Here is a 27,038-nt window from a genome sequence, read left to right as displayed (position 1 = left end):
TGTGTTAGACTAGCACCCTGTTATTGCTGCTGTTATCTTACCTGTTGTTTTAGCTAGCTCTCCCAATCAAGACCTGCAATCACTTTATGCCTTATTGTATGTCTCTCTCAAATATCAATATGCCTTGCATACTGTTGTTCAGGCTAGTTATCATTATCATTGTTTTGGTTTGCAATGGACCCTGTAGTTCCACTCTCCGTACCTCTGACACCTCCTTTGTCCCACCCCCCACACATGCGGTGACCTCACCCATTGAGACCAGCATGTCCAGAGATACAATCTCTCTTATCATCACCCAGTGCCTGGGCTTGCCTCCGCTGTACCCGCGCCCCACCATACCCCTGTCTGCACATTATGCCCAGAATCTATTCTACCACGCCCATAAATCTGCTCCTTTTATTCTTTGTCCCCAACGCTCTAGGCGACCAGTTTTGATAGCCTTTAGCCGCACCCTCATCCTACTACTCCTCTGTTCCTCGGGTGATGTGGAGGTAAACCCAGGCCCTGCATGTCCCCAGTCACCCTCATTTGTTGACTTCTGTGATCGAAAAAGCCTTGGCCTCATGCATGTCAACATCAGAAGCCTCCTCCCTAAGTTTGCCTTACTCACCGCTTTAGCACACTCTGCCAACCCTGATGTCCTTGCCGTGTCCGAATCCTGGCTTAGGAAGGCCACCAAAAATTCTGGGATTTCCGTACCCAACTATAACACTTTCCGTCAAGATAGAACTGCCAAAGGGGGAGGAGTTGCAATCTACTGCAGAGATAGCCTGCAAAGTTCTGTCATACTTTCCAGGTCTATGCCCAAACAGTTCGAACTTCTAATTTTAAAAATTAATCTCTCCAGAAATAAGTCTCTCACTGTTGCCGCCTGCTACCGACCCCCCTCAGCTCCCAGCTGTGCCCTGGACACCATCTGTGAATTGATCGCTCCCCATCTAGCTTCAGAGTTTGTTCTGTTAGGTGACCTAAACTGGGATATGCTTAACACCCCGGCAGTCCTACAATCCAAGCTTGATGCCCTCAATCTCACACAAATCATCAAGGAACCCACCAGGTACAACCCTAAATCCGTAAACATGGGCACCCTAATAGACATTATCCTGACCAACCTGCCCTCCAAATACACCTCTGCTGTCTTCAATCAAGATCTCAGCGATCACTGCCTCATTGCCTGTATCCGCCACGGGTCCGCAGTCAAACGACCACCCCTCATCACTGTCAAACGCTCCCTAAAACACTTCTGCAAGCAGGCCTTTCTAATCGACCTGGCCCGGGTACCCTGGAAGGATATTGACCTCATCCCGTCAGTTGAGGATGCCTGGTCATTCTTTAAAAGTTACTTCCTCACCATATTAGACAAGCATGCTCCGTTCAAAAAATGCAGAACCAAGAACAGATATAGCCCTTGGTTCACTCCAGACCTGACTGCCCTCGACCAGCACAAAAACATCCTGTGGCGAACTGCAATAGCATCGAAGCTGTCCTCATACTGTCCTCATCCATAAAGGTATTATATATATACTGTACTCATCCATACAGGTACTAGTACATGTTCAATTCCTTCCAACACAAACCCATTCACAGGGAATTCTAAAAAATTACTGAGCGAAAAACTGAACAATCGTGTTGACCTGACGTTACTTCTTTACAGTGTCAGGTGTTATCAAATATCAGGCTCTCCTTCTTTACAGTGTCAGGTGTTATCAGATATCAGACTCTCCTTCTTTACAGTGTCAGGTGTTATCAAATATCAGGCTCTCCTTCTTTACAGTGTCAGGTGTTATCAGATATCAGACTCTCCTTCTTTACAGTGGCAGGTGTTATCAAATATCAGGCTCTCCTTCTTTACAGTGTCAGGTGTTATCAAATATCAGGCTCTCCTTCTTTACAGTGTCAGGTGTTATCAGATATCAGACTCTCCTTCTTTACAGTAGCAGGTGTTATTAAATATCAGACTCTCCTTCTTTACAGTGGCAGGTGTTATCAAATATCAGGCTCTCCTTCTTTACAGTGTCAGGTGTTATCAGATATCAGGCTCTTCTTCTTTACAGTGTCAGGTGTTATTAAATATCAGACTCTCCTTCTTTACAGTGTCAGGTGTTATCAAATATCAGGCTCTTCTTCTTTACAGTGTCAGGTGTTATCAAATATCAGGCTCTCGGAGGAATGGCAGTGTTTTGATCATCTGTCTCTTCTCCTGCTTAGAGAGGGACCTGACAAATGGTGCTGTGACCATGGCGACAAGCATGGTAGTGTTCCATTGAGTCGCTAACGCTAACACTAATGCTAACTGCGCTCATTAACCTGTCTGGCTAATGAGGTTCAGGAAGCGTCAGACAACACCTCTGGTGCCACTGTGCTCAGTGCTAGGCCTCCAATGACATGGTCACTGAAGACAATGAGGAGAAATGACAGGGGCTTTATAAGCTGGTCATAAGCTGGTTATAAGACTGCATAGTGTGTTTATAATGTAGTTATAACACATGGCAAAGGTGAAGTGTAGTTTTATGACAATGTGACAATCAGAAGATCATTTGGTTTTGGTAAAATAGATATATTCCTTACTTCAAAGAAATAACAACAATAACACTATTTTACTCACAATGGCCTCATTTACGTCTTTGTAACATGGAAACTATACAGCAAAAATAGTTGGATTTGTTCATGTATGTACACAGAGTTTAATCAATACATTATCATCATATTTGATGGGTAGAAACATTGTCATTGGGTAGAAACATTGTCATTGGGTAGAAACATTGTCATTGGGTAGAAACATTGTCATTGGGTAGAAACATTGTCATTGGGTAGAAACATTGTCGTTGGGTAGAAACATTGTCATTGGGTAGAAACATTGTCATTGGGTAGAAACATTGTCATTGGGTAGAAACATTGTCATTGGGTAGAAACATTGTCATTGGGTAGAAACATTGTCATTGGCGTATCTCTCTGTACAGGGATGAATAAGAGTCACCCATACACAGACTTAGGAGAAAGGAATTGTGAGCCCTGAATAGCAAGACGTTGGTCACGATTCAATTCAAGACTCGTTACAGCGCTGCACACTATCACAGAGGTAATGTGCCCGCTTTCACAGAGGTAATGTTCCCGCTTTCACAGAGGTAATGTTCCCGCTTTCACAGAGGTAATGTTCCCGCTTTCACAGAGGTGACACTCAAGGTAAACACTGCACATGTCGGCTCAGCTGGAAATGACTTGTAAATGTCAAGAGCACTGCAACGTGCGATCGGATTGAATCGCAGCCTTTTGAATTTCCATTTCAACAACAATAACACAACAATGCACCGTTCCCAATGAATGCTGTCTGATCCAACAGCAGTCCTGTTAACTTTACCTAACAGGACTACAGAGGGCTGTGATGATAACATCTGATCCAACAGCAGTCCTGTTAACTTTACCTAACAGGACTACAGAGGGCTGTGATGATTACATTATACTGTATCATGGTCAGCTCATCATCCCTGAATAGAGTCATCATATCATTACACAAGCAAACCTCACTGCTCGCAAATAATGGATTACAAACATGAAAAGGTGATGGCATCTCATCAAAAAGACTGCACATTTAAAGATTGGAGTTTAGGTCGGTCAACTGGCTTCAACAAGCAGAGGAACTAGGAGGGGTGCTAACGACTATGACAGTAACGTAAAGATTGGAGTTTAGCTCGGCCAACTGGCTTCAACAAGCAGAGGAACTAGGAGGGGTGCTAACGACTATGACAGTAACGTAAAGATTGGAGTTTAGGTCGGCCAAATGGCTTCAACAAGCAGAGGAACTAGGAGGGGTGCTAACGACTATGACAGTAACGTAAAGATTGGAGTTTAGGTCGGCCAACTGGCTTCAACAAGCAGAGGAACTAGGAGGGGTGCTAACGACTATGACAGTAACGTAAAGATTGGAGTTTAGCTCGGTCAACTGGCTTCAACAAGCAGAGGAACTAGGAGGGGTGCTAACGACTATGACAGTAACGTAAAGATTGGAGTTTAGCTCGGTCAACTGGCTTCAACAAGCAGAGGAACTAGGAGGGGTGCTAACGACCATCACAGTAATGTAAAGATTGGAGTTTAGGTCGGTCAACTGGCTTCAACAAGCAGAGGAAATAGGAGGGGTGCTAATGACTATCACAGTAACGTAAAGATTGGAGTTTAGCTCGGTCAACTGGCTTCAACAAGCAGAGGAACTAGGAGGGGTGCTAACGACTATCACAGTAATGTAAAGCTTCCTAAATAACATGCCCCTTTCAGAAGAGCCTTGAATCTGCAACATAAACTCCAGATCAGTACGTTAATGTGTAGCGGTCACAAGATCCCAACATTCGTTGACTCCAATGAACCTTTTGACGGATCCTTGTTTTATAGCAGGAGAGTCCAGAGACAGCACTGTGACATCACTCAGCTGTAATGTGACATCACTCAGCTGTAATGTGACATCACTCACGTGTAATTGATGTGATGATGAGTTATTACTGTATTGATATAGCTGTCATAGTGACACTGGGAGGGCATCCCAAATGGTTCCCTGTTCCCTAAATGCCCCATGGGTCCTGGTCATAAGTAGTGAACGATTAAGTGAGCAGGGAGCCATTTGGGACGCAGACTGACTGGATCAGCTGGGGTTCTATATATTGATCTGGTGGATGAAGTGGGCCCACGGGCCTCTGGAGGTCAGGCTGATCTTAAGGAGGTAAATGATGGGGTGATTTGGACTCCTTGAGTGGTTTTCTAGCACCTTTTAAAAACAAAGAGGCTACAGAGATGCCTCCGTGTTCAATGACCCAACACTAATTCTCTGGTCGTTGTAATATTTGTATGTCCTCATTTTACCAACCTTTGTGATTGAACCATGTTTGCTGAGATGGTGTGGTATTCGTACAGCCATGTTAAAAACCAACGTGGTAAAGGTAGGGAGAATGAGCTAAAGCAGCATTATAAAGTCATTGCATGTTTATGAAGGGAAACAATAGCTCTAGCCCTGCTGGTCGAATGCTGCTACCCGGAAACAGAATTGTGCTGTTATATATTCATTTCCACAATTCCTGCACATGTATTTTTCTGAGGTAATTTCAAGATTACAAAATGCCCTTCAAATGAAGATTTTAAAAACAGGAATGTAAAGATGCGTGATGATCATCAACAAACATGGATAGGCAGCTCAGTGAGTTCATAATATCCTAGAAATAAATTATCATAAAATAGACTTCTGTACTTTTTACACACGCTGCCTGCCTTATATACACAGTATAACAATATCTCCAAAATGTTACAATTACAACCTAAAACCCCTCAAAGAAAAATACAACATCTCTGTCTGAAAGGGCACCATAATACCTCAATAGTGCACTACATTTGAGCAGAATAGTGTACAACAACCTCAATAATGCACTACTATTGACCAGGGTAGTGCACTACATAGGGAATAGGGTGCCATTTTGTACTATATTATAGTATACTACTATTGACCAGGGTAGTGCACTACATAGAGAATAGGGTGCCATTTTGTCCAATATTATAGTGTACTACTATTGACCAGGGTAGTGCACTACATAGGGAATAGGGTGCCATTTTGTCCTATATTATAGTGTACTACTATTGACCAGGGTAGTGCCCTACATAGGGAATAGGGTGCCATTTTGTCCTATATTATAGTGTACTACTATTGACCAGGGTAGTGCGCTACATAGGGAATAGGGTGCCATTTCGGATTAATTTAATGTCTCTGTCGCTCAGCTCCATGAACCCCATCCAAAGTCATGTCCCGTCATCTGATAAAACCTCCTGTTGAAAGGTTGATAAAACTCCCTCAGCCTCTGTACCACCTCAGAGTCAATATTAGGATGAGTCCTTCCTTTGGTCTTCCCCAGACAGTGAGGCTTACTATTCCCCTCCGGCCTCTTCAGACAGGGGAAGCCCTTGGCTGGGTTGAAGTGAAAGTGTTTGTGACCGACCACCCTCCGGAGGCCCAGGAAGTCCTGTACGCGTGTCATCTCCCCGGCCGGGTCGGAGATCAACCTCTCCCCGCTGATGAAGAGGAGCTGGTCCTTGGGGAAGTACTGCAGCCAGCGTTCTAGGTGCTTGGCATACATCCCGATCTGGACGGCACTCCAGGACGTATCGATGAGACCCGTAGTCCTGTTCTTGAAGGCGAGGCTCTCGAAGGAGGGGATGTCAGGCTTCTTGGAGCGGGTCTGAGTGTAGTCTGAGATGGCCCTGGTGACGGGATCTCGGACCACCACAATCAGCCTGGTGTCTGGGGACATGGTGTGGATACGGGCGGGGACGTCTTTAGTGACGTAGTAGCTGGGGGTCTTCTCCATGGTGATCTGACCCTCCTGGGTCTCAGGCATACGGTCTCTAAGGAGAGGAGAGATGGAGAGGTTTGTTATTATACACACAGGATAAAGACAGGACTGTGAAGCACTCCATGAAATGGAGAGATGGAGAGATGGAGAGGAGAGATGGAGAGATGGAGAGATGGAGATGTGGAGAGATGGAGAGGTGGAGAGAAGAGAGGTGGAGAGGTGGAGAGATGGAGTGGAGACGTGGAGAGGTTAGTATTGGGCTAAGGCATATATAGAACTGTGTGGTTCAGGAGTTACATTCTGGGACCATGCAGCAGCCAGGCTATAGTTCAGGAGTTACATTCTGGGATCATGCAGCAGCCAGGCTATAGTTCAGGAGTTACATTCTGGGACCATGCAGCAGCCAGGCTATAGTTCAGGAGTTACATTCTGGGATCATGCAGCAGCCAGGCTATAGTTCAGGAGTTACATTCTGGGACCATGCAGCAGCCAGGCTATAGTTTAGGAGTTACATTCTGGGATCATGCAGCAGCCAGGCTATAGTTCAGGAGTTACATTCTGGGATCATGCAGCAGCCAGGCTATAGTTCAGGAGTTACATTCTGGGACCATGCAGCAGCCAGGCTATAGTTCAGGAGTTACATTCTGGGATCATGCAGCAGCCAGGCTATAGTTCAGGAGTTACATTCTGGGACCATGCAGCAGCCAGGCTATAGTTCAGGAGTTACATTCTGGGACCATGCAGCAGCCAGGCTATAGTTCAGGAGTTACATTCTGGGATCATGCAGCAGCCAGGCTATAGTTCAGGAGTTACATTCTGGGACCATGCAGCAGCCAGGCTATAGTTCAGGAGTTACATTCTGGGACCATGCAGCAGCCAGGCTATAGTTCAGGAGTTACATTCTGGGACCATGCAGCAGCCAGGCTATAGTTCAGGAGTTACATTCTGGGACCATGCAGCAGCCAGGCTATAGTTCAGGAGTTACATTCTGGGACCATGCAGCAGCCAGGCTATAGTTCAGGAGTTACATTCTGGGACCATGCAGCAGCCAGGCTATAGTTCAGGAGTTACATTCTGGGACCATGCAGCAGCCAGGCTATAGTTCAGGAGTTACATTCTGGGACCATGCAGCAGCCAGGCTATAGTTCAGGAGTTACATTCTGGGACCATGCAGCAGCCAGGCTATAGTTCAGGAGTTACATTCTGGGACCATGCAGCAGCCAGGCTATAGTTCAGGAGTTACATTCTGGGACCATGCAGCAGCCAGGCTATAGTTCAGGAGTTACATTCTGGGACCATGCAGCAGCCAGGCTATAGTTCAGGAGTTACATTCTGGGACCATGCAGCAGCCAGGCTATAGTTCAGGAATTACATTCTGGGACCATGCAGCAGCCAGGCTATAGTTCAGGAGTTACATTCTGGGACCATGCAGCAGCCAGGCTATAGTTTAGGAGTTACAGCCTGGGACCATGCAGCAGCCAGGCTATAGTTCAGGAGTTACAGCCTGGGACCATGCAGCAGCCAGGCTATAGTTCAGGAGTTACAGCCTGGGACCATGCAGCAGCCAGGCTATTATTTCAGGAGTTACAGCCTGGGACCATGCAGCAGCCAGGCTATTATTTCAGGAGTTACAGCCTGGGACCATGCAACAGCCAGGCTATTATTTCAGGAGTATTCAGACTGTGCATTCAGGTCAGATTACTCATGGAAACATAAAGGATCATGGGTTGTGGAATAGGAATGATGATCTAGGATCAGGTCCCCCCTGTCCATGTAATCTAAAAGGACCAGTATTCAGTCATAGAGCTGGTCTAGGATCAGGTCCCCCCTGTCCATGTAATCTAAAAGGACCAGTATTCAGAATCATAGAGCTGGTCTAGGATCAGGTCCCCCTGTCCATGTAATCTAAAAGGACCAGTATTCAGTCATAGAGCTGGTCTAGGATCAGGTCCCCCTGTCCATGTAATCTAAAAGGGACACTATTCAGTCATAGAGCTGGTCTAGGATCAGATCCCCCCTGTCCATGTAATCTAAAAGGACCAGTATTCAGTCATAGAGCTGGTCTAGGATCAGATCCCCCCTGTCCATGTAATCTTATTCATTATGATATAAAGGTCAAAGATAAAGGTCAAAACTGTTAGAGGTCGGTCGGTCGGTCGGTCGGTCGGTCGGTCTGTCTGTCTGTCTGTCTGTCTGTCTGTCTGTCTGTCTGTCTGTCTGTCTGTCTGTCTGTCTGTCTGTCTGTCTGTCTGTCTGTCTGTCTGTCTGTCTGTCTGTCTGTCTGTCTGTCTGTCTGTCTGTCTGTCTGTCTGTCTGTCTGTCTGTCTGTCTGTCTGTCTGTCTGTCTGTCTGTCTGTCTGTCTGTCTGTCTGTCTGTCTGTCTGTCTGTCTGTCTGTCTGTCTGTCTGTCTGTCTGTCTGTCTGTCTGTCTGTCTGTCTGTCTGTCTGTCTGTCCAGTCCCATGATGCCCCCTCTTACTGAGCTGACCTGACTCTTTAAGATAATACATTAGCCAGTTAACTGCAGTCCCAGACCAGGGTAATGACCAGGGCTCTGGGTAATGGCTAAAGTGGGCCACCAGAGATTTCGACTAAGCCTAAACACATAGGCATTAGGGGTAGTAGTCCTTGTAGTGCATTAGAAGGATAGGAAAGGAGGGAGGGAGATAGGGGTAGTAGACTAGTGCTTAGTGAGAGAGAGGTAGTAGACTAGTGCTTAGTGACTTAGAAGGGTAAGGGAGGAGGGAGGGTTGGAGGGAGGGTAGGAGGGAGGGGAGGAGGGAGGGTAGTGGCGAAAAGAGGAAGACAGTTAGATAACACTACATTAGTAGAGTCACTAACATTAGGAGATGGTTGGTAGTACATATCTAACACTACTTTAGTACAGTCACTAACATTAGGAGATGGTTGGTAGTACATATCTAACACTACTTTAGTACAGCCACTAACATTAGGAGATGGTTGGTTGATAGTATATGTCTCGTAAGTAGATTATTACTATTTTTTTAAACAATGAATAACACAGTTATAAATACTACTAATCTACTACTTTGTAACAAAAAAAGGTATTTGCTGATCTCCTTCTGAATATGTGTAACCAGCTACTGCAGAAACAGGCATGGTAAAGCCTTAGCTGAGCACTGCGGACTGGAGCCTTGGGGTGTGTCCGTGACCTATGGGGAACGCTCCATTTGGAAAGACCTCATTACTCCAATACAAACACACAGGGGGTTGCTCTTTCCTTCTGTCGCAATCACATAAACCAACAAAACCTCTTCCCCATTAGTCTCTCGATACATCTCTCTCCACTACACTCATACGTTCCATCTCCCTCTCTCCCTATTACTGTGTGAGGTGTGAACAAAACACCAACCACTACAGCTAGCTATCAGCATCACTGCAACACTTCTGCAATTATCTGTCGTATCTCTTGGATACACAAGCGGAGTGCATTTTGTCAAGGCCCTGAGGGAGTCACAGAGAAACTTACTACCAATCAAAATGCACACTTACTCCCAGAGCAAAACAAACCTGGATGGAAGATGAATTAATAATGCATTAGATATATATGAGAGAGAGAGAGAGAGAGAGAGAGAGAGAGAGAGAGAGAGAGAGAGAGAGAGAGAGAGAGAGAGAGAGAGAGACTGAGACTGAGACTGAGACTGAGACTGAGACTGAGAGATATGAGGGTTTTCTATACAAATTGATTGAAGCGGTGTTGGGGGAAGACATTATCAAATCCATGTACACACAACAAGTGTTGTTAAAACTGGCAAAAAAACACACACATTTCTTTGCACATGGCTGTGGGGTGAGACAGGTATGCAGCTCAACCTACTAATCTGAAATCAAATGTCTACTGTTTGCTGATGATCCGGTGCTTCTGTCCCCAACCAAGGAGAGCCTACAGCAGCACCTAGATCTTCTGCACAGATTCTGCCAGACCTGGGCCCTGACAGTAAATCTCAGTAAGTCAAAACTAATGGTGTTCCAAAAAAGGTCCAGTCGCCAGGACCACAAATACAAATTCCATCTAGACACCGTTGCCCTAGAGCACACAAAAAACTATACATACCTCGGCCTAAATATCAGCGCCACAGGTAACTTCCACAAAGCTGTGAACGATCTGAGAGACAAGGCAAGAAGGACCTTCTATGCCATCAAAAATAACATAAAATTAGACATACCAATTAGGATCTGGTTAAAAACACTTGAATCAGTTATAGAACCCATTGCCCTTTATGGTTGTGAGGTCTGGGGTCCGCTCACCAACCAAGAATTCACAAAATGTGACAAACACCAAATTGAGACTCTGCATGTAGAATTCTGCAAAAAAATGTCTGCAATGTAGAATGTAAAACACCAAATAATGCATGCAGAGCAGAATTAGACCAATATCTGCTAATTATCAACATTCAAAAAAGAGCAATTAAATTCTACAACCACCTAAAAGGAAGTCATTCCCAAAACTTCCATAACAAAGCCATCACCTATAGAGAGATGAACCTGGAGAAGAGTCCCCTAAGCAAGCTGTTCCTGGGGCTCTGTTCACAAACACACCCCACAGAGCCCCAGGACAACAGCACAATTAGACCCAGTGAGCATAGACTTGCTATTGAGAGAGGCTCCCGTAGGCAGACCTGGCTCTCAAGAGAAGGCAGGCTATGTGCACACTGCCCACAAGGTGGAAACTGAGCTGCACTTCCTAACCTCCTGACAAATGTATGACCATATTAGAGACACATATTTCCCTCAGATTACACAGACACCCAAATAAATCAAAAAAGCCCTTTGAATTTAATTTAATTGAGAGGGAGAGAAGAGAGAGTAAGAGAGAGAGGAGAGAAAGAGAGATAATGAGAACGAGAGAGAGAAACAATAGAGATGAGAGAGGAGAGAGAAAGAAAGAGAGAGAGAGAGAAAGAGAGACAAAGAGAAAGCGAGAGAGAAGAACAGAGAGACAGAGAGGGAACAGCGTCACAAGCTAGATGAGTGAAGAAGAGTGCCCTTGGGGTGTAACAAGCTTTCACAATTGTTTCTGTGGTAATAAACTAGATTGCCTGGAGGAACCAATAGGTTGCAAAGCATCTTCCTCTATCAGCCAATAGAGATTTAACATACCCTTCCTGTCCTCCTCCTCCTCCTGCTCTTCCTCCTCCTCCTCTTCCTCCTCCTGAACCACTAGATATCTCTTAGCTCCAGCCCCTAATCACTGTGTGTCTGTGTGAGCTGTGAAACAGCTGTGTTGTGTCTGCTGGTCTGTCAGGTGACTTCATTAACCAATCTCCTCTTAGACAGAGGCTGTTTGAAGCTGCTGGTCTGTCAGGTGACTTCATTAACCAATCTCCTTCTAGACAGAGGCTGTTTGAAGCTGCTGGTCTGTCAGGTGACTTCATTAACCAATCTCCTCCTAGACAGAGGCTGTTTGAAGCTGCTGGTCTGTCAGGTGACTTCATTAACCAATCTCCTCCTAGACAGAGGCTGTTTGAAGCTGCTGGTCTGTCAGGTGACTTCATTAACCAATCTCCTTCTAGACAGAGGCTGTTTGAAGCTGCTGGTCTGTCAGGTGACTTCATTAACCAATCTCCTTCTAGACAGGGGCTGTTTGAAGCTGCTGGTCTGTCAGGTGACTTCATTAACCAATCTCCTTCTAGACAGAGGCTGTTTGAAGCTGCTGGTCTGTCAGGTGACTTCATTAACCAATCTCCTTCTAGACAGAGGCTGTTTGAAGCTGCTGGTCTGTCAGGTGACTTCATTAACCAATCTCCTTCTAGACAGAGGCTGTTTGAAGCTGCTGGTCTGTCAGGTGACTTCATTGACCAATCTCCTCCTAGACAGGGGCTGTTTGAAGCTGCTGGTCTGTCAGGTGACTTCATTAACCAATCTCCTTCTAGACAGAGGCTGTTTGAAGCTGCTGGTCTGTCAGGTGACTTCATTAACCAATCTCCTTCTAGACAGAGGCTGTTTGAAGCTGCTGGTCTGTCAGGTGACTTCATTAACCAATCTCCTTCTAGACAGAGGCTGTTTGAAGCTCCTGGTCTGTCAGGTGACTTCATTAACCAATCTCCTTCTAGACAGAGGCTGTTTGAAGCTGCTGGTCTGTCAGGTGACTTCATTAACCAATCTCCTTCTAGACAGAGGCTGTTTGAAGCTGCTGGTCTGTCAGGTGACTTCATTAACCAATCTCCTTCTAGACAGGGGCTGTTTGAAGCTGCTGGTCTGTCAGGTGACTTCATTAACCAATCTCCTTCTAGACAGAGGCTGTTTGAAGCTGCTGGTCTGTCAGGTGACTTCATTAACCAACCTCCTTCTAGACAGAGGCTGTTTGAAGCTGCTGGTCTGTCAGGTGACTTCATTAACCAATCTCCTTCTAGACAGAGGCTGTTTGAAGCTGCTGGTCTGTCAGGTGACTTCATTAACCAATCTCCTCCTAGACAGGGGCTGTTTGAAGCTGCTGGTCTGTCAGGTGACTTCATTAACCAATCTCCTTCTAGACAGAGGCTGTTTGAAGCTGCTGGTCTGTCAGGTGACTTCATTAACCAATCTCCTTCTAGACAGAGGCTGTTTGAAGCTGCTGGTCTGTCAGGTGACTTCATTAACCAATCTCCTTCTAGACAGAGGCTGTTTGAAGCTCCTGGTCTGTCAGGTGACTTCATTAACCAATCTCCTTCTAGACAGAGGCTGTTTGAAGCTGCTGGTCTGTCAGGTGACTTCATTAACCAATCTCCTTCTAGACAGAGGCTGTTTGAAGCTGCTGGTCTGTCAGGTGACTTCATTAACCAATCTCCTCCTAGACAGGGGCTGTTTGAAGCTGCTGGTCTGTCAGGTGACTTCATTAACCAATCTCCTTCTAGACAGAGGCTGTTTGAAGCTGCTGGTCTGTCAGGTGACTTCATTAACCAATCTCCTTCTAGACAGAGGCTGTTTGAAGCTGCTGGTCTGTCAGGTGACTTCATTAACCAATCTCCTTCTAGACAGAGGCTGTTTGAAGCTCCTGGTCTGTCAGGTGACTTCATTAACCAATCTCCTTCTAGACAGAGGCTGTTTGAAGCTGCTGGTCTGTCAGGTGACTTCATTAACCAATCTCCTTCTAGACAGAGGCTGTTTGAAGCTGCTGGTCTGTCAGGTGACTTCATTAACCAATCTCCTTCTAGACAGAGGCTGTTTGAAGCTGCTGGTCTGTCAGGTGACTTCATTAACCAATCTCCTCCTAGACAGGGGCTGTTTGAAGCTGCTGGTCTGTCAGGTGACTTCATTAACCAATCTCCTTCTAGACAGAGGCTGTTTGAAGCTGCTGGTCTGTCAGGTGACTTCATTAACCAATCTCCTTCTAGACAGAGGCTGTTTGAAGCTGCTGGTCTGTCAGGTGACTTCATTAACCAATCTCCTTCTAGACAGAGGCTGTTTGAAGCTCCTGGTCTGTCAGGTGACTTCATTAACCAATCTCCTTCTAGACAGAGGCTGTTTGAAGCTGCTGGTCAGTGTTGATATCTGTTGCTATCAGGGAACAAGTTCAAAGGTAGGAATTTACATCCCTGACTGACTGGCTGTATGGAGCTTGTTGTGCTTGGCTGTTGCTGTCGGATGACTTGGGGGAGGAGTGTGGTGTATGGTCATGTACTTTTATCTCTACATTTATATCCAAATAAAACGTAACTTACATACCTGGTCCATTTTAATCTGAATGAGGTGAGCACAGGCTTTCAATAACTTAATAACAACCATCGTGATTAGAATTTGAACAGACAGAATGCCCTTTCATGCGAACTTGGAAGTCTCATGCGAACTTGGAAGTCTAATGATCACCACGGTGATGTCTAGTGTCTGGTCTACTACTATCTACCAGCTCAGAGGGGGAGATTCACCAGGACTATAGGGTCTACTACTGTCTACCAGCTCAGAGGGGAGGATTCACCAGGACTATAGAGTCTACTACTATCTACCACCTCAGAGGGGAGGATTCACCAAGACTATAGGGTCTACTACTATCTACCAACTCAGAGGGGAGGATTCACCAGGACTATAGGGTCTACTACTATCTAACGGCTCAGAGGGGAGGATTCACCAGGACTACAGGGTCTACTACTATCTACCACCTCAGAGGGAGGATTCACCAGGACTATAGGGTCTACTAGTATCTACCACCTCAGAGGGGAGGATTCACCAGGACTATAGGGTCTACTACTATCTACCACCTCAGAGGAGAGGATTCACCAGGACTATAGGGTCTACTACTATCTAACGGCTCAGAGGGGAGGATTCACCAGGACTATAGGGTCTACTACTATCTAACGGCTCAGACGGGAGGATTCACCAGGACTACAGGGTCTACTACTATCTACCAGCTCAGAGGGGAGGATTCACCAGGACTACAGGGTCTACTACTATCTACCACCTCAGAGGGGAGGATGCACCAGGACTATAGGGTCTACTACTATCTAACGGCTCAGAGGGGAGGATTCACCAGGACTACAGGGTCTACTACTATCTACCACCTCAGAGGAGAGGATTCACCAGGACTATAGGGTCTACTACTATCTAACGGCTCAGACGGGAGGATTCACCAGGACTACAGGGTCTACTACTATCTACCAGCTCAGAGGGGAGGATTCACCAGGACTATAGGGTCTACTAGTATCTAGCACCTCAGAGGGGAGGATTCACCAGGACTATAGGGTCTACTACTATCTAATGGCTCAGAGAGGGGGATTCACCAGGACTATAGGGTCTACTACTATCTAACGGCTCAGAGGGAGGATTCACCAGGACAATAGAGTCTACTACTATCTACCACCTCAGAGGGGAGGATTCACCAGGACTATAGGGTCTACTACTATCTACCACCTCAGAGGGGAGGATTCACCAGGACTATAGGGTCTACTACTATCTAACGGCTCAGACGGGAGGATTCACCAGGACTATAGGGTCTACTACTATCTATCACCTCTGAGGTAGTATAGGTTCTACTACTGTGGGAACCACTCCTCTCCTCAGACCACCAAACACAGGATAAGAGGTGATGGTATGCAGACACTCAGAATAATCTGGCAACATTTCTGTTAGACAAGTTCCAGACATGAATCAAAGAGAACAGCTTCTTAGAAGGAACGATGAGGCCGTTCTTTGGCCGTAGATACCGGTGGAACTTTCTCTTATCAACCGTGTAAAAGACGTCCTCATCACTCTCTCTCTCTCTCTCTGTGTGCACTCAGTGCCTTCTTCACTGTGCTCTTATGTCCAATATCTCTACAGCATTCCTGTCAACACAGATAATGCAAAGGAAGGTTTTCCCATGCTCTCCTCCCCTCCTTTTCTATCCACTCCTCGACTCTTCTCATACCAGCAATATGCAGCAGCAGGAATCAAGGCCACCTGATTAACGGTTGGAAGAAGGCCCAGGTCTAGAGAGAAGATGAGAGGAGAAGGGCGGAGAGGAGGCGTAATGTGTGTGCACTCCTCTGGTTTTACATTTTAGTCATTTAACAGACGCTCTCATCCAGAGCGACTTACAGGAGCAATTAGGGTTAAGTTGCTCATGGGCACATCAACAGATGTTTTACCTAGTTGGCTGGGGATTCGAACCAGCAACCTTTCGGTTAGCTACTTGCCACCCATAGATCTGTCACTTTCAGCCTTGCGCTTCCACTTAGCAGTTTTATCACTCTCTGCCTTCCTGCTGTTAACAGCACAACAGAACCAACACCTCTGTTAGGGTGGCAAGGATGGATAAATGACAGTTATACATTTTGATCCTTTAGCAGACTGTCTTATCCAGAGCGACTTACAGTCAGCAGAATAAATGTTCAGCAAAATGTGACAAAATATTCTGGGAAAAAAAACTTCTTCCTGCCCCAAACGATTTGTTTCCTGCTAGGTGATGTGTTTGATCAATTACTTTGGTAATCCAACTCATGGCTCTATCCTAGCTGCTGCAGGGATGTACAGGTCTACAGTCTGAGAGGATCTGATCAGTGATCACATCAGAGATGTACAGGTCTACAGTCTGACAGGATCTGATCAGTAATAAGAGGATAGAGAAGGAGAGTACTAAACAACAACTCCAGGAGGATAGAGAACTAAACAACAACTCCAGGAGGACAGAGAAGGAGAGACCTAAACAACAACTCCAGGAGGACAGAGAAGGAGAGACCTAAACAACAACTCCAGGAGGACAGAGAAGGAGAGACCTAAACAACAACTCCAGGAGGACAGAGAAGGAGAGACCTAAACAACAACTCCAGGAGGACAGAGAAGGAGAGACCTAAACAACAACTCCAGGAGGACAGAGAAGGAGAGACCTAAACAACAACTCCAGAAGGACAGAGAAGGAGAGACCTAAACAACAACTCCAGGAGGACAGAGAAGGAGAGACCTAAACAACAACCCCAGGAGGACAGAGAAGGAGAGAACTAAGCAACAACTCCAGGAGGACAGAGAAGGAGAGACCTAAACAACAACTCCAGGAGGACAGAGAAGGAGAGAACTAAGCAACAACTCCAGGAGGACAGAGAAGGAGAGACCTAAACAACAACTCCAGGAGGTTAGAGAAGGAGATAACTAAGCAACAACTCCAGGAGGACAGAGAAGGAGAGACCTAAACAACAACTCCAGGAGGTTAGAGAAGGAGATAACTAAGCAACAACTCCAGGAGGTTAGAGAAGGAGATAACTAAGCAACAACTCCAGGAGGACAGATAAGGAGAGAACTAAACAACTCCAGGAGGACAGAGAAGGAGAGAACTAAACAACAACTCCAGGAGGACAGAGAAGGAGAGACCTAAACAACAACTCCAGGAGGACAGAGAAGGAGAGACCTAAACAACAACTCCAGGAGGACAGAGAAGGAGAGAACTAAACAACAACTCCAGGAGGACAGAGAAGGAGAGACCTAAACAACAACTCCAGGAGGACAGAGAAGGAGAGAACTAAACAACAACTCCAGGAGGACAGAGAAGGAGAGACCTAAACAACAACTCCAGGAGGACAGAGAAGGAGAGACCTAAACAACAACTCCAGGAGGACAGAGAAGGAGAGACCTAAACAACAACTCCAGGAGGACAGAGAAGGAGAGACCTAAACAACAACTCCAGGAGGACAGAGAAGGAGAGAACTAAACAACAACTCCAGGAGGACAGAGAAGGAGAGAACTAAACAACAGCTCCAGGAGAACAGAGAAGGAGAGAACTAAACAACAACTCCAGGAGGACAGAGAAGGAGAGAACTAAACAACAACTCCAGGAGGACAGAGAAGGAGAGAACTAAACAACAACTCCAGGAGGACAGAGAAGGAGAGAACTAAGCAACAACTCCAGGAGGACAGAGAAGGAGAGAACTAAACAACAACTCCAGGAGGTTAGAGAAGGAGAGAACTAAGCAACAACTCCAGGAGGACAGAGAAGGAGAGAACTAAGCAACAACTCCAGGAGGACAGAGAAGGAGAGAACTAAACAACAACTCCAGGAGGTTAGAGAAGGAGAGAACTAAGCAACAACTCCAGGAGGACAGAGAAGGAGAGACCTAAACAACAACTCCAGGAGGACAGAGAAGGAGAGACCTAAACAACAACTCCAGGAGGACAGAGAAGGAGAGACCTAAACAAAAACTCCAGGAGGACAGAGAAGGGGAGACCTAAACAACAACTCCAGGAGGACAGAGAAGGGGAGACCTAAACAACAACTCCAGGAGGACAGAGAAGGAGAGACCTAAACAACAACTCCAGGAGGACAGAGAAGGAGAGACCTAAACAACACCTCCAGGAGGACAGATAAGGAGAGACCTAAACAACAACTCCAGGAGGACAGATAAGGAGAGACCTAAACAACAACTCCAGGAGGACAGAGAAGGAGAGACTTAAACAACAGCTCCAGGAGAACAGAGAAGGAGAGACCTAAACAACTGAACTGAACCACAATGTGTCCATGTTCTTCTAAGTGTCTGACAAAGTGCTGTAGTCTGATGACCTCCAATAAAAACCCGGGTTTTACCACCTGAAACGACAGTTTCCATCCCTGGTTGATAATAGTTTGATGAGAGATTAACTTTAGTTTTCCAGCTATTGAACTCCGAGAAGTAAAAGTAGGTCTTAACCAAAACCGTTCACACAGCTGAGTCAGCTGAAAGTCAACTATTTTGGGAATGTTCAGAAACAAATGTCAGCATATTTCAATACCTACTGTAGCCCTATACACCCCCCGTTGGGCCCTTTCCTCCTTCTCAACAGATGTTCTGTTCTTTTCCTGCATATCAATATGCTGATGCATTGAATTGAGCTGGGAAGAATCTACACGGATGGCTTTTCTACTTCTTAAACCATTTTATTCCCCTGTGTCCATAAAAACTACTAAGGGTTTGTAGTCAGCAAAAAGAAAACCAAGTGGACTTGTATGAACTACCTGAAGGGAAATGCAACTTCTCCCTCTGAAAGACCTCAGGAGGAGAGTCAACTTTCAGAACAGAATAGAGAACACTGAGGCTGAGTGTTAACAATCTGTCCATCCTGCTGGCCTCAGAGTTCCAGAACCCAGAGTTCCATTTGCAGGCAACGTTCCGAAGGATTCAAGCTGTGTTCGTTGAAAAAGCACTTTCCCGCTCCTGAGGGACATTTGCATACAAGGTAAAGTGAAGAGAAACCCTGTTTCACTCTAATGGCCCTGTTCTATTATCACCAGAGTTAATATAAACCCCAGGGGTTCCTCTGCTGCTCTTTCAGACAGCTGTACACCCCCACCGCCGCTGCAGATTCTAAAGACTCACTTTCAAGTTACTGCCCTCTCTCTGGCTGCGTCTCCAACGGCACTCTATTTCCTAGAAAAGGCACTACTTTTGACCAGGGCCTACAAAGCTCTGGTCAAACGTAGTGCAATTTATAGGGGATAGGGTGATATTTGGGACTCAACCCCATCTTTCTCTATATATACCTTTCCCAAACCCAGCTCCGACCCAGCTCCTACCCAGCTCCCACCAAGCTCCCACCCAGCTCCCACCCAGCTCCCACCCAGTTCCCACCCAGTTCCCACCCAGCTTCTTCATGTCACATTTCAACAGAATGGGTTCATTTTCCAGGAATTCTTCATGTCACATTTCAACAGAATGGGTTCATTTTCCAGGAATTCTTCATGTCACATTTCAACAGAATGGGTTCATTTTCCAGGAATTCTTCATGTCACATTTCAACAGAATGGGTTGTTTTCTAGGAATTCTTCATGTCATATTTCAACAGAATGGGTTCATTTCCCAGGAATTCTTCATGTCACATTTCAACAGAATGGGTTGTTTCCAGGAACACTTCACGCCTTTTGATTCCAGCAGCATGTGGTGCCCAGATGTCTTCCTCTCTAAATTCATAGTATCAAGAAGAGAATAAGTCAAGAAGTCTAACTGGGAAATAAAACAGTGACTTACAGAGAAAGGAGGAGGAATGGAAAAAACATTCCCACGGCCTTTGGGAGTTCCCTCCTCCCGCCCTCCCTCCTCCCGCGCTCCCTCCTCCCTCCTCCCGTGCTCCCTCCCTCCTGTATGAGTGAGCGTGCAGCCTACAATTTGTCTGGCAGCTCCTGTCTTTCTGCCTCTTGCTGTAAGCATGTCTATATTCTGTGAAAGCGTGGCCAACTGGCTATATCTGTGGCCGGAGTCCCCGCTGCGCCAGGCCTTGGCCATAGAAATAGAAGGACTAGATGAGAATCCCCTTTCAAGGCGACCATATTGTGTGTTGTAGTTATTCTATGTGTATGGCCTCTCCTCTCTGTGTGGCTCTAGACTGCAGGGTGGGGGGCTTCTACACCACCGCTGGACCAACAGTGTGGAGATGTGGGCAGCAGAGATCAATGCCTCCACGGGGGACGGGCCTGGACCAGGCCACCCAGCAGAGCTGCTCCTCAGCCCCCTCTCCACGGGGGACGGGCCTGGACCAGGCCACCCAGCCTCTCCCCTGCACCTCCTCTCCCCAGGCAACTGACTGATAATTAGACAGTGGTGGAGGCTTTACGAGAGCTAGTCAAGCCTCACCATACCCTCTCCCTGTCCATCCCCTCCTAAGGATACAGTTAGGACCAACACTGAAATAACTAACCTCATGGTAAGAGGACTATCCTCCATGGTGAAAGAGTTGGACCAGCTCAAGTAACCTGAATAACTGGCACCCTTTCTGATCATCTAGAATGTTTTAACAGTAAGTTTACTGGTTGGTATGTGGATGACCATGTGACCTCAGCCCTCCCTCCCTCCACTGTGACTTCACTAAAAGACAGAGTAGAGGGAGATGACTCTGTTGATCCAGGGTGGTGACGGTCACTAGTGATGGTCATTAGTACAGAAGTGTGGGGTTTAGTGTGGGGTTTCCCCCCTTCCCTCCCTCCCCTCCCTCCCCAGTCCCTGAACAGAAGCATCATTAAGGGGTGTCTGTAGTGTTCCTTGGCTGTCTGAGGTCACGGTGCTCTGGTCTGACAGGGGTCTGAATGGTCTGGCTGGGCTTTACTCAAGCTGAGGAGTTTTAATGAACCTAACAACCACTCCAGGCAATCAGCTACAGGGTTCTTTCATTACATCCCACAGATACAACTGCACTGTGTTTCCCCACTGTGGATACTTACTGTAGGCCTACACAGTCATCAACCTGCAGCTCTAATGTGTTTAGAAATACCAGTTCTGAGCCAGAGGATGAGCTGTTACATGTTCACCTTCAACTAACATAAGTTGTCAGTTGTCATTCAGACGTTATTGTCTTCCATCTCATTGTCTCTGCCAACAGCCTCCAGCTTCTATGGTCAACACAGATCATGTTACATCGGTTTGCCGTTCTGATTGAGCGCTGACTGATCGAGTAATGAAATACGATGCTAATAGACTCCATAAACCACCAGAGGAAGTAACTGTCCGCTCCTTGCTGAATGTGATCTCTTTTTTTCTAAAGACCCCCCCCCCCCCTCCCCACCCGCCCCGTCACAGTGCCTTAGTCAACCTCAACACAAATGTCCTAAAACTGTCCGGAAATTCTTGGAGCAGCTTAACCCAGAAGTCCTTTGAACGTTGCTCCCCTGACTTCCTCCATTGTAGGGTTACGAAGAGAGCTTGATGAAGACAGCGTTGAACTAGTAGCATTAAGGAGCCGTTGACATTGACTGCTAATCTCCATGGCTCAAGTCCATTTAGATGGCTCCTCAAAGAAACCCACAAAGGTACACGTTTCAATGTTGATAAAGTGTCTCATCTGCTGTTTTTCAGGCTTCAATCAAAACCGCAGAATTCCTGAAATGATTTAACTCTACATATCACTCTGATACTTGACAGAGGTCAAGGGTTGAATCAGGAACAGGTTGTAGTTGTTTAGAACAGAGAGAGGCCTGTTGTGATGCTGTGGGTTACAACAGGTCTAGCTAACACTGGGAACTCACTGAGATGCACTGACATACTGATCATTACAACCACACATTGTTGAACACTGGGCTAACTGTTCACTGTTCCTATAGTTTTGAAATTTGAAATTAACTCATTGTCTGTGTCCCAAGTGGCACCCTATACCCTACATAGTGTGATATGAGCTCTATGAGCTCCGGTCAGAAGTAGTGCGCTAAATAGGAAATAGGGTGTCAATTGGGAACCAAGCACGGTTAAAGCTGTGTTGTCGTAAAGGGAATTACAGACTAAGAATCAATACCTGGAACTGGGAGGACTCAATTGAATTACGATGCTTCTGGCTGCTAGGGGATGATGTCATGATTTAGTCTGTTGACTCCTGGCAGTAAACCATGTGCTGTTTGGGTCTAAACTCCAGAAGAAAAACTGAATAGAAGCTCTAGAAGGAACTGTCAAACTGAATGGAAGCTGTAGAATGTTTGTCTGATCTCTAGAAGGAACTGTCAAACTGAATGGAAGCTGTAGAATGTTTGTCTGACCTCTAGAAGGAACTGTCACACTGAATGGAAGCTGTAGAATGTTTGTCTGATCTCTAGAAGGAACTGTCAAACTGAATGGAAGCTGTAGAATGTTTGTCTGATCTCCAGAAGGAACTGTCAAACTGAATGGAAGCTGTAGAATGTTTGTCTGACCTCTAGAAGGAACTGTCAAACTGAATGGAAGCTGTAGAATGTTTGTCTGACCTCTAGAAGGAACTGTCAAACTGAATGGAAGCTGTAGAATGTTTGTCTGATCTCCAGAAGGAACTGTCAAACTGAATGGAAGCTCTATAATGTTTGTCTGACCTCTAGAAGGAACTGTCAAACTGAATGGAAGCTGTAGAATGTTTGTCTGACCTCTAGAAGGAACTGTCAAACTGAATGGAAGCTGTAGAATGTTTGTCTGATCTCCAGAAGGAACTGTCAAACTGAATGGAAGCTGTAGAATGTTTATCTGATCTCTAGAATGAACTGTCAAACTGAATGGAAGCTCTATAATGTTTGTCTGACCTCTAGAAGGAACTGTCAAACTGAATGGAAGCTCTATAATGTTTGTCTGACCTCTAGAAGGAACTGTCAAACTGAATGGAAGCTGTAGAATGTTTGTCTGACCTCTAGAAGGAACTGTCAAACTGAATGGAAGCTCTATAATGTTTGTCTGACCTCTAGAAGGAACTGTCAAACTGAATGGAAGCTGTAGAATGTTTGTCTGACCTCTAGAAGGAACTGTCAAACTGAATGGAAGCTCTATAATGTTTGTCTGACCTCTAGAATGAACTGTCAAACTGAATGGAAGCTGTAGAATGTTGTCTGACCTCTAGAAGGAACTGTCAAACAAGTCGGTTTCTATGTGTCATTTAAGGTGCGTAATTGAATATGGGCCCTTTTATTAGGCCAATATAGGCCCAGATGGCAGCCTATTCACACCTCTTTTGACCAGAGCCTACGGGTGCCATTTGGGACTCTGCCTATGACTCAGGACTATACTTTATATGGACTCTTTTATTACACCAAGGTGGTATTTAGATTTTATTGAGTTGGGAGTCAGCTGTTAGAGTGATACATTCCTCAGTTCACACTTATCCCACTGTGAGGAGAGGCTTCTAGCTTCATTATAACTTTATTACAGCTTTATTGGCCCAATGAAAATGTGTTTTATTTTCACCTGAACAGCATATACATTCATAAACACATTCCATTGGATACCCATAGTGTCTGCACATTCATGTACAGTTTTTCAGAACTACTGTGGGCCTATATTCACCAACCACACGAGCCACAATGAATGGTCACTACTTTAATTAACTTAACTTGGCTACAGGCACTGATTACTTTAACTAATTGTTACCATTGTGTGGAGTAGGCCTATTTCTATTCTATATGTGTGTGTGTGTGTGTGTGTGTGTGTGTGTGTGTGTGTGTGTGTGTGTGTGTGTGTGTGTGTGTGTGTGTGTGTGTGTGTGTGTGTGTGTGTGTGTGTGTGTGTGTGTGTGTGTTTAAATCCATGCTAATCAATCTGGTTATTTTTTCCACTCAGCACAATGGCCATATGTCCATCTAATCTTAGTGTTGCATGTTATCTTAGAGGCGTGTTTAAAGACACTGTGTGGATTAGTCCTCCAATAGGTATGTGAAGAGATGTAGAGGCCAGAGAACATACTATTCTAAAGGGAGATATTCTTCCCCGGCAGCCTGCAGGTTTTGTTTGATGTTCTTTGTGAGTCTCTCAAAATAACGGTGTTTGTCAGAAACCCATTCATCGACAAGCCTGTGACATATTTATGTGTTATAGACGGAATAGTAGCCTACACATGGAGATGGATGCAAAATAAATTAAATTAAATAGATGGGCTCAATTAAATGGCAAATTATGAATTATTTTAGTAGTATATGCATAATTCGTTTCTATTCTAATCAGTTAACGTTATTAAGTGTATGAAATGTACCTGTACCACTCCAGTCCCTTGTCATAGTTCCGATCAAAGAAGTGCGGCTCGGCCCCAACAGCTCTGATGTCGGGATGCGCCCGGAGGAACTCCAGCAGCGCCCGTGTGCCTCCCTTCTTCACCCCGATGATAATCGCCTGGGGCAACTTCTTACTCTCCACCGGCCCTGAGTCGTTGAAGAGACTTGACACGACATTATTATCCAACGTCCTCTGCTCGCTTCGAATCTCATCCCAGTCCTCCCCTCCCCTGCTGTCCAAATCATTCTCATTATTTAACAAGTCCCTGGATGATGCGCCGAATAACGGATCTAAAGAATCTAGCGGATCTTCTTGGTGTTCGGATTCCAAGTCCCCTTCGTTTTGGAGTCGGGTTTGAGTTCTGTTAGGGTCAACTTTTTCGAGATGTTGTGAATGTTTACTGCTGGCTGTACTGACCATCAGACTTGGCATGGTTGAACAGTATCCGACGCAGCAATATAGCATATACACCCACAGGGACAACATGATGCAGAAAACAAATAGTTTATTCTTCACGGGGGATGACGAGACAACATGCAGGTTCTGATATATTGGGCTATATTCCATAGGACAGTCGGGCGAGACGAGTCATAATCCAAAAACGCATATTGGCTAAAGTTATTCGCTCCTCTTCCACTGCAAAAATCCTGCTGAAATGGACATAATTCCACAACTTGCCTAGACGTTGTTTATAACGGACTTCTTATTATTTAGTGATGAATGCATCTCTTTTCCAGCTCCATTCATGCGGAATTACAAACGAAACGAAAAGATACTCGGGTCAGGTGTGTCCGCGCCCTGTGCGTAAAAAGAAATTCGGTTGTTTCCCATCACTTGGCCAACAGGCGTGTGAGCGAGAGGGAGCGCACTACGGCGAATAGATGAGTAGGCTACATCCCATTCATCCCGTTTAGGCTTGGGGCGTATGATTGACAGTAGAGCCGACCAATCCTAGAAGACTATAGTGAGAGATAATTATCTGTTGCTTTATTTCCAATGAGGAGTTATAGGCCAATAAACCCTTCACACATCATGGCTACGTGCATCATAGTCACCTTATAATGTAGGCTGATTATAACTGTGTTATAAGTGTTTAATGTTAAAAACTTAAAAATATGATAGACTTTTTTTAACATAAAATCATTTAAAAATCTACATTTCAATTGTTATTTCTTTACTTTACTTTAACAGACAGGAATTGTTGAAGGAAATTAACTTATGTCACTGAAGTATGCCTATTGACGAAGTAGCCGAATCCTCTATCCAACACGCTGAAATGCAAAAGCAAATATTATGATAAAGTTTTAAACATCCTTTTATACACCCCAAACATATGGATAACATGGCAGCGTCAACACAACATCTGTTTACTGCCATTGGAATTAGCATCAGAATATCTACCGCTAGAACAAGTGCTTTTCTGCCTGACCAGACAAGACAATAGTCTTATGCGGAGAGATCAGCACGACGCGGGCAGATGTCCTGAATCTCCTGCGGTTCCAGGGTGAATGGCTAGTTTGTAAAGTTGCATTCTTTCACTGCGTAACAGCGGCAGGGTGTCACGGGTTGTAGCTACTCGACTTAAGGCGGTTTCTGTACCCTCCTGCCAGCCGGTAGTCAAGATGCGCGTGTAATGTACAGTTTAACAAGTATAGGCTACAAGTGGTGTGTGTGCAAGTGAGTCTGTCTGTTTGTGTGTGTGTGTGTGTGTGTGTGTGTGTGTGTGTGTGTGTGTGTGTGTGTGTGTGTGTGTGTGTGTGTGTGTGTGTGTGTGTGTGTGTAGTGTGTGTGTGTGTGTGTGTGCTTGCGTCCATGCGTGTGTCTGTGTGTGTGTGGTGTGTGTGTGTGTACCTCTTCTTGTGTGTGTGCTTGCATCCATGTGTGTGTGTGTGTGTGTGTGTGTGTGTGTGCTTGCGTGTGTGTGCGCGCGTGTGTGTGTGTGTGTACCTCTTCTTGTGTGTGTGTGTACCCCTTCTTGTGTGTGTGTGTATGTGTGTGTGTGTGTGTGTGTATGTGTGTGTGTGTATGTGTGTGTGTCTGTGTGGGCCAGGGAAGGTCAGGGGGCAGCAATTGTGTTCAGATGGATTATGAGGATTACTGAAGAGCTTGTGCCATGCCAGTCAGTCTCACCAGAACCACCACACTGACACTGTAATCCCCTTATCTCATCACACACACTCACACACAAGGCTAGATATGGGGAGGGCTTGTGTGTGCGTGTGCGTGTGCATGTGTGTGTGTGTGTGTATGTGCGTGTGCGTGTGTGTGTGTGTTCTTGTGTGTGTGTTTTTGTGTGTGTGTGTGTGTGTGTGTGTGTGTGTGTGTGTGTGTGTGTGTGTGTGTGTGTGTGTGTGTGTGTGTGTGTGTGTGTGTGTGTGTGTGTGTGTGTGTGCGCTCTGTGTTTATCTGAATCCATACACCCAGGCATGTTCCAACAGGAAAACCATTTTCTTCAGAAAGTCGGAAACAGTTTTCTCAGCAGGCCTACTGGAGATGACTTTGACTGTTATAAAGCAGGAGTCAGACAGTTAAATGGTGTACGTTTGATAATGGCCCACAATTACTGGGTTAAGGAGTTGTAGTCCTTTACATCTTCAATCAGATTACAGTAAATGGACACATTAAAGGAGTCCTGGTCCTTCACATCTTCAATCAGATTACAGTAAGTGGACACATTAAAGGAGTCCTGGTCCTTCACATCTTCCATCAGATTACAGTAAATGGACACATTAAAGGAGTCCTGGTCCTTTACATTTTCAGATTACAGTAAGTGGACACGTTAAAGGAGTCCTGGTCCTTCACATCTTCAATCAGATTACAGTAAGTGGACACATTAAAGGAGTCCTGGTCCTTCACATCTT

General features: G+C 45.6%; 1 protein-coding gene across 1 annotated transcript; it reads right to left on the bottom strand.

Annotated features, from left to right (window-relative positions):
• Positions 1-2,475: 2,475 nt before the first annotated feature.
• Positions 2,476-25,029, bottom strand: hs3st3b1a (heparan sulfate (glucosamine) 3-O-sulfotransferase 3B1a). Its single transcript, XM_071392911.1, has 2 exons — positions 24,158-25,029; positions 2,476-6,375 (listed from the first exon to the last, which is right to left on the bottom strand). Exons 1-2 carry the CDS (start codon positions 24,742-24,744, stop codon positions 5,748-5,750), a joined length of 1,215 nt encoding a protein of 404 aa, XP_071249012.1. The 5' UTR covers positions 24,745-25,029; the 3' UTR covers positions 2,476-5,747.
• Between the last annotated feature and the right edge of the window lie 2,009 nt (positions 25,030-27,038).

Source organism: Salvelinus alpinus, chromosome 1 (assembly GCF_045679555.1).
Source record: "Salvelinus alpinus chromosome 1, SLU_Salpinus.1, whole genome shotgun sequence".
In the NCBI taxonomy this organism is placed as follows: Eukaryota; Metazoa; Chordata; class Actinopteri; order Salmoniformes; family Salmonidae; genus Salvelinus; species Salvelinus alpinus.
The sequence above is the reverse complement of the archived record's forward strand: the minus strand, read 5'-3'. Positions and strand labels throughout refer to the sequence as shown.

Excerpts from the sequence above, each read along its gene's own strand:
- hs3st3b1a (XM_071392911.1), bottom strand. The coding sequence starts at position 24,744 with ATGGAATATAGCCCAATATATCAGAACCTGCATGTTGTCTCGTCATCC. Across the intron at positions 6,376-24,157 it reads AAGGGACTGGAGTGGTACAG|AGACCGTATGCCTGAGACCC; the intron begins GTACATTTCATA and ends TCCTCTCCTTAG.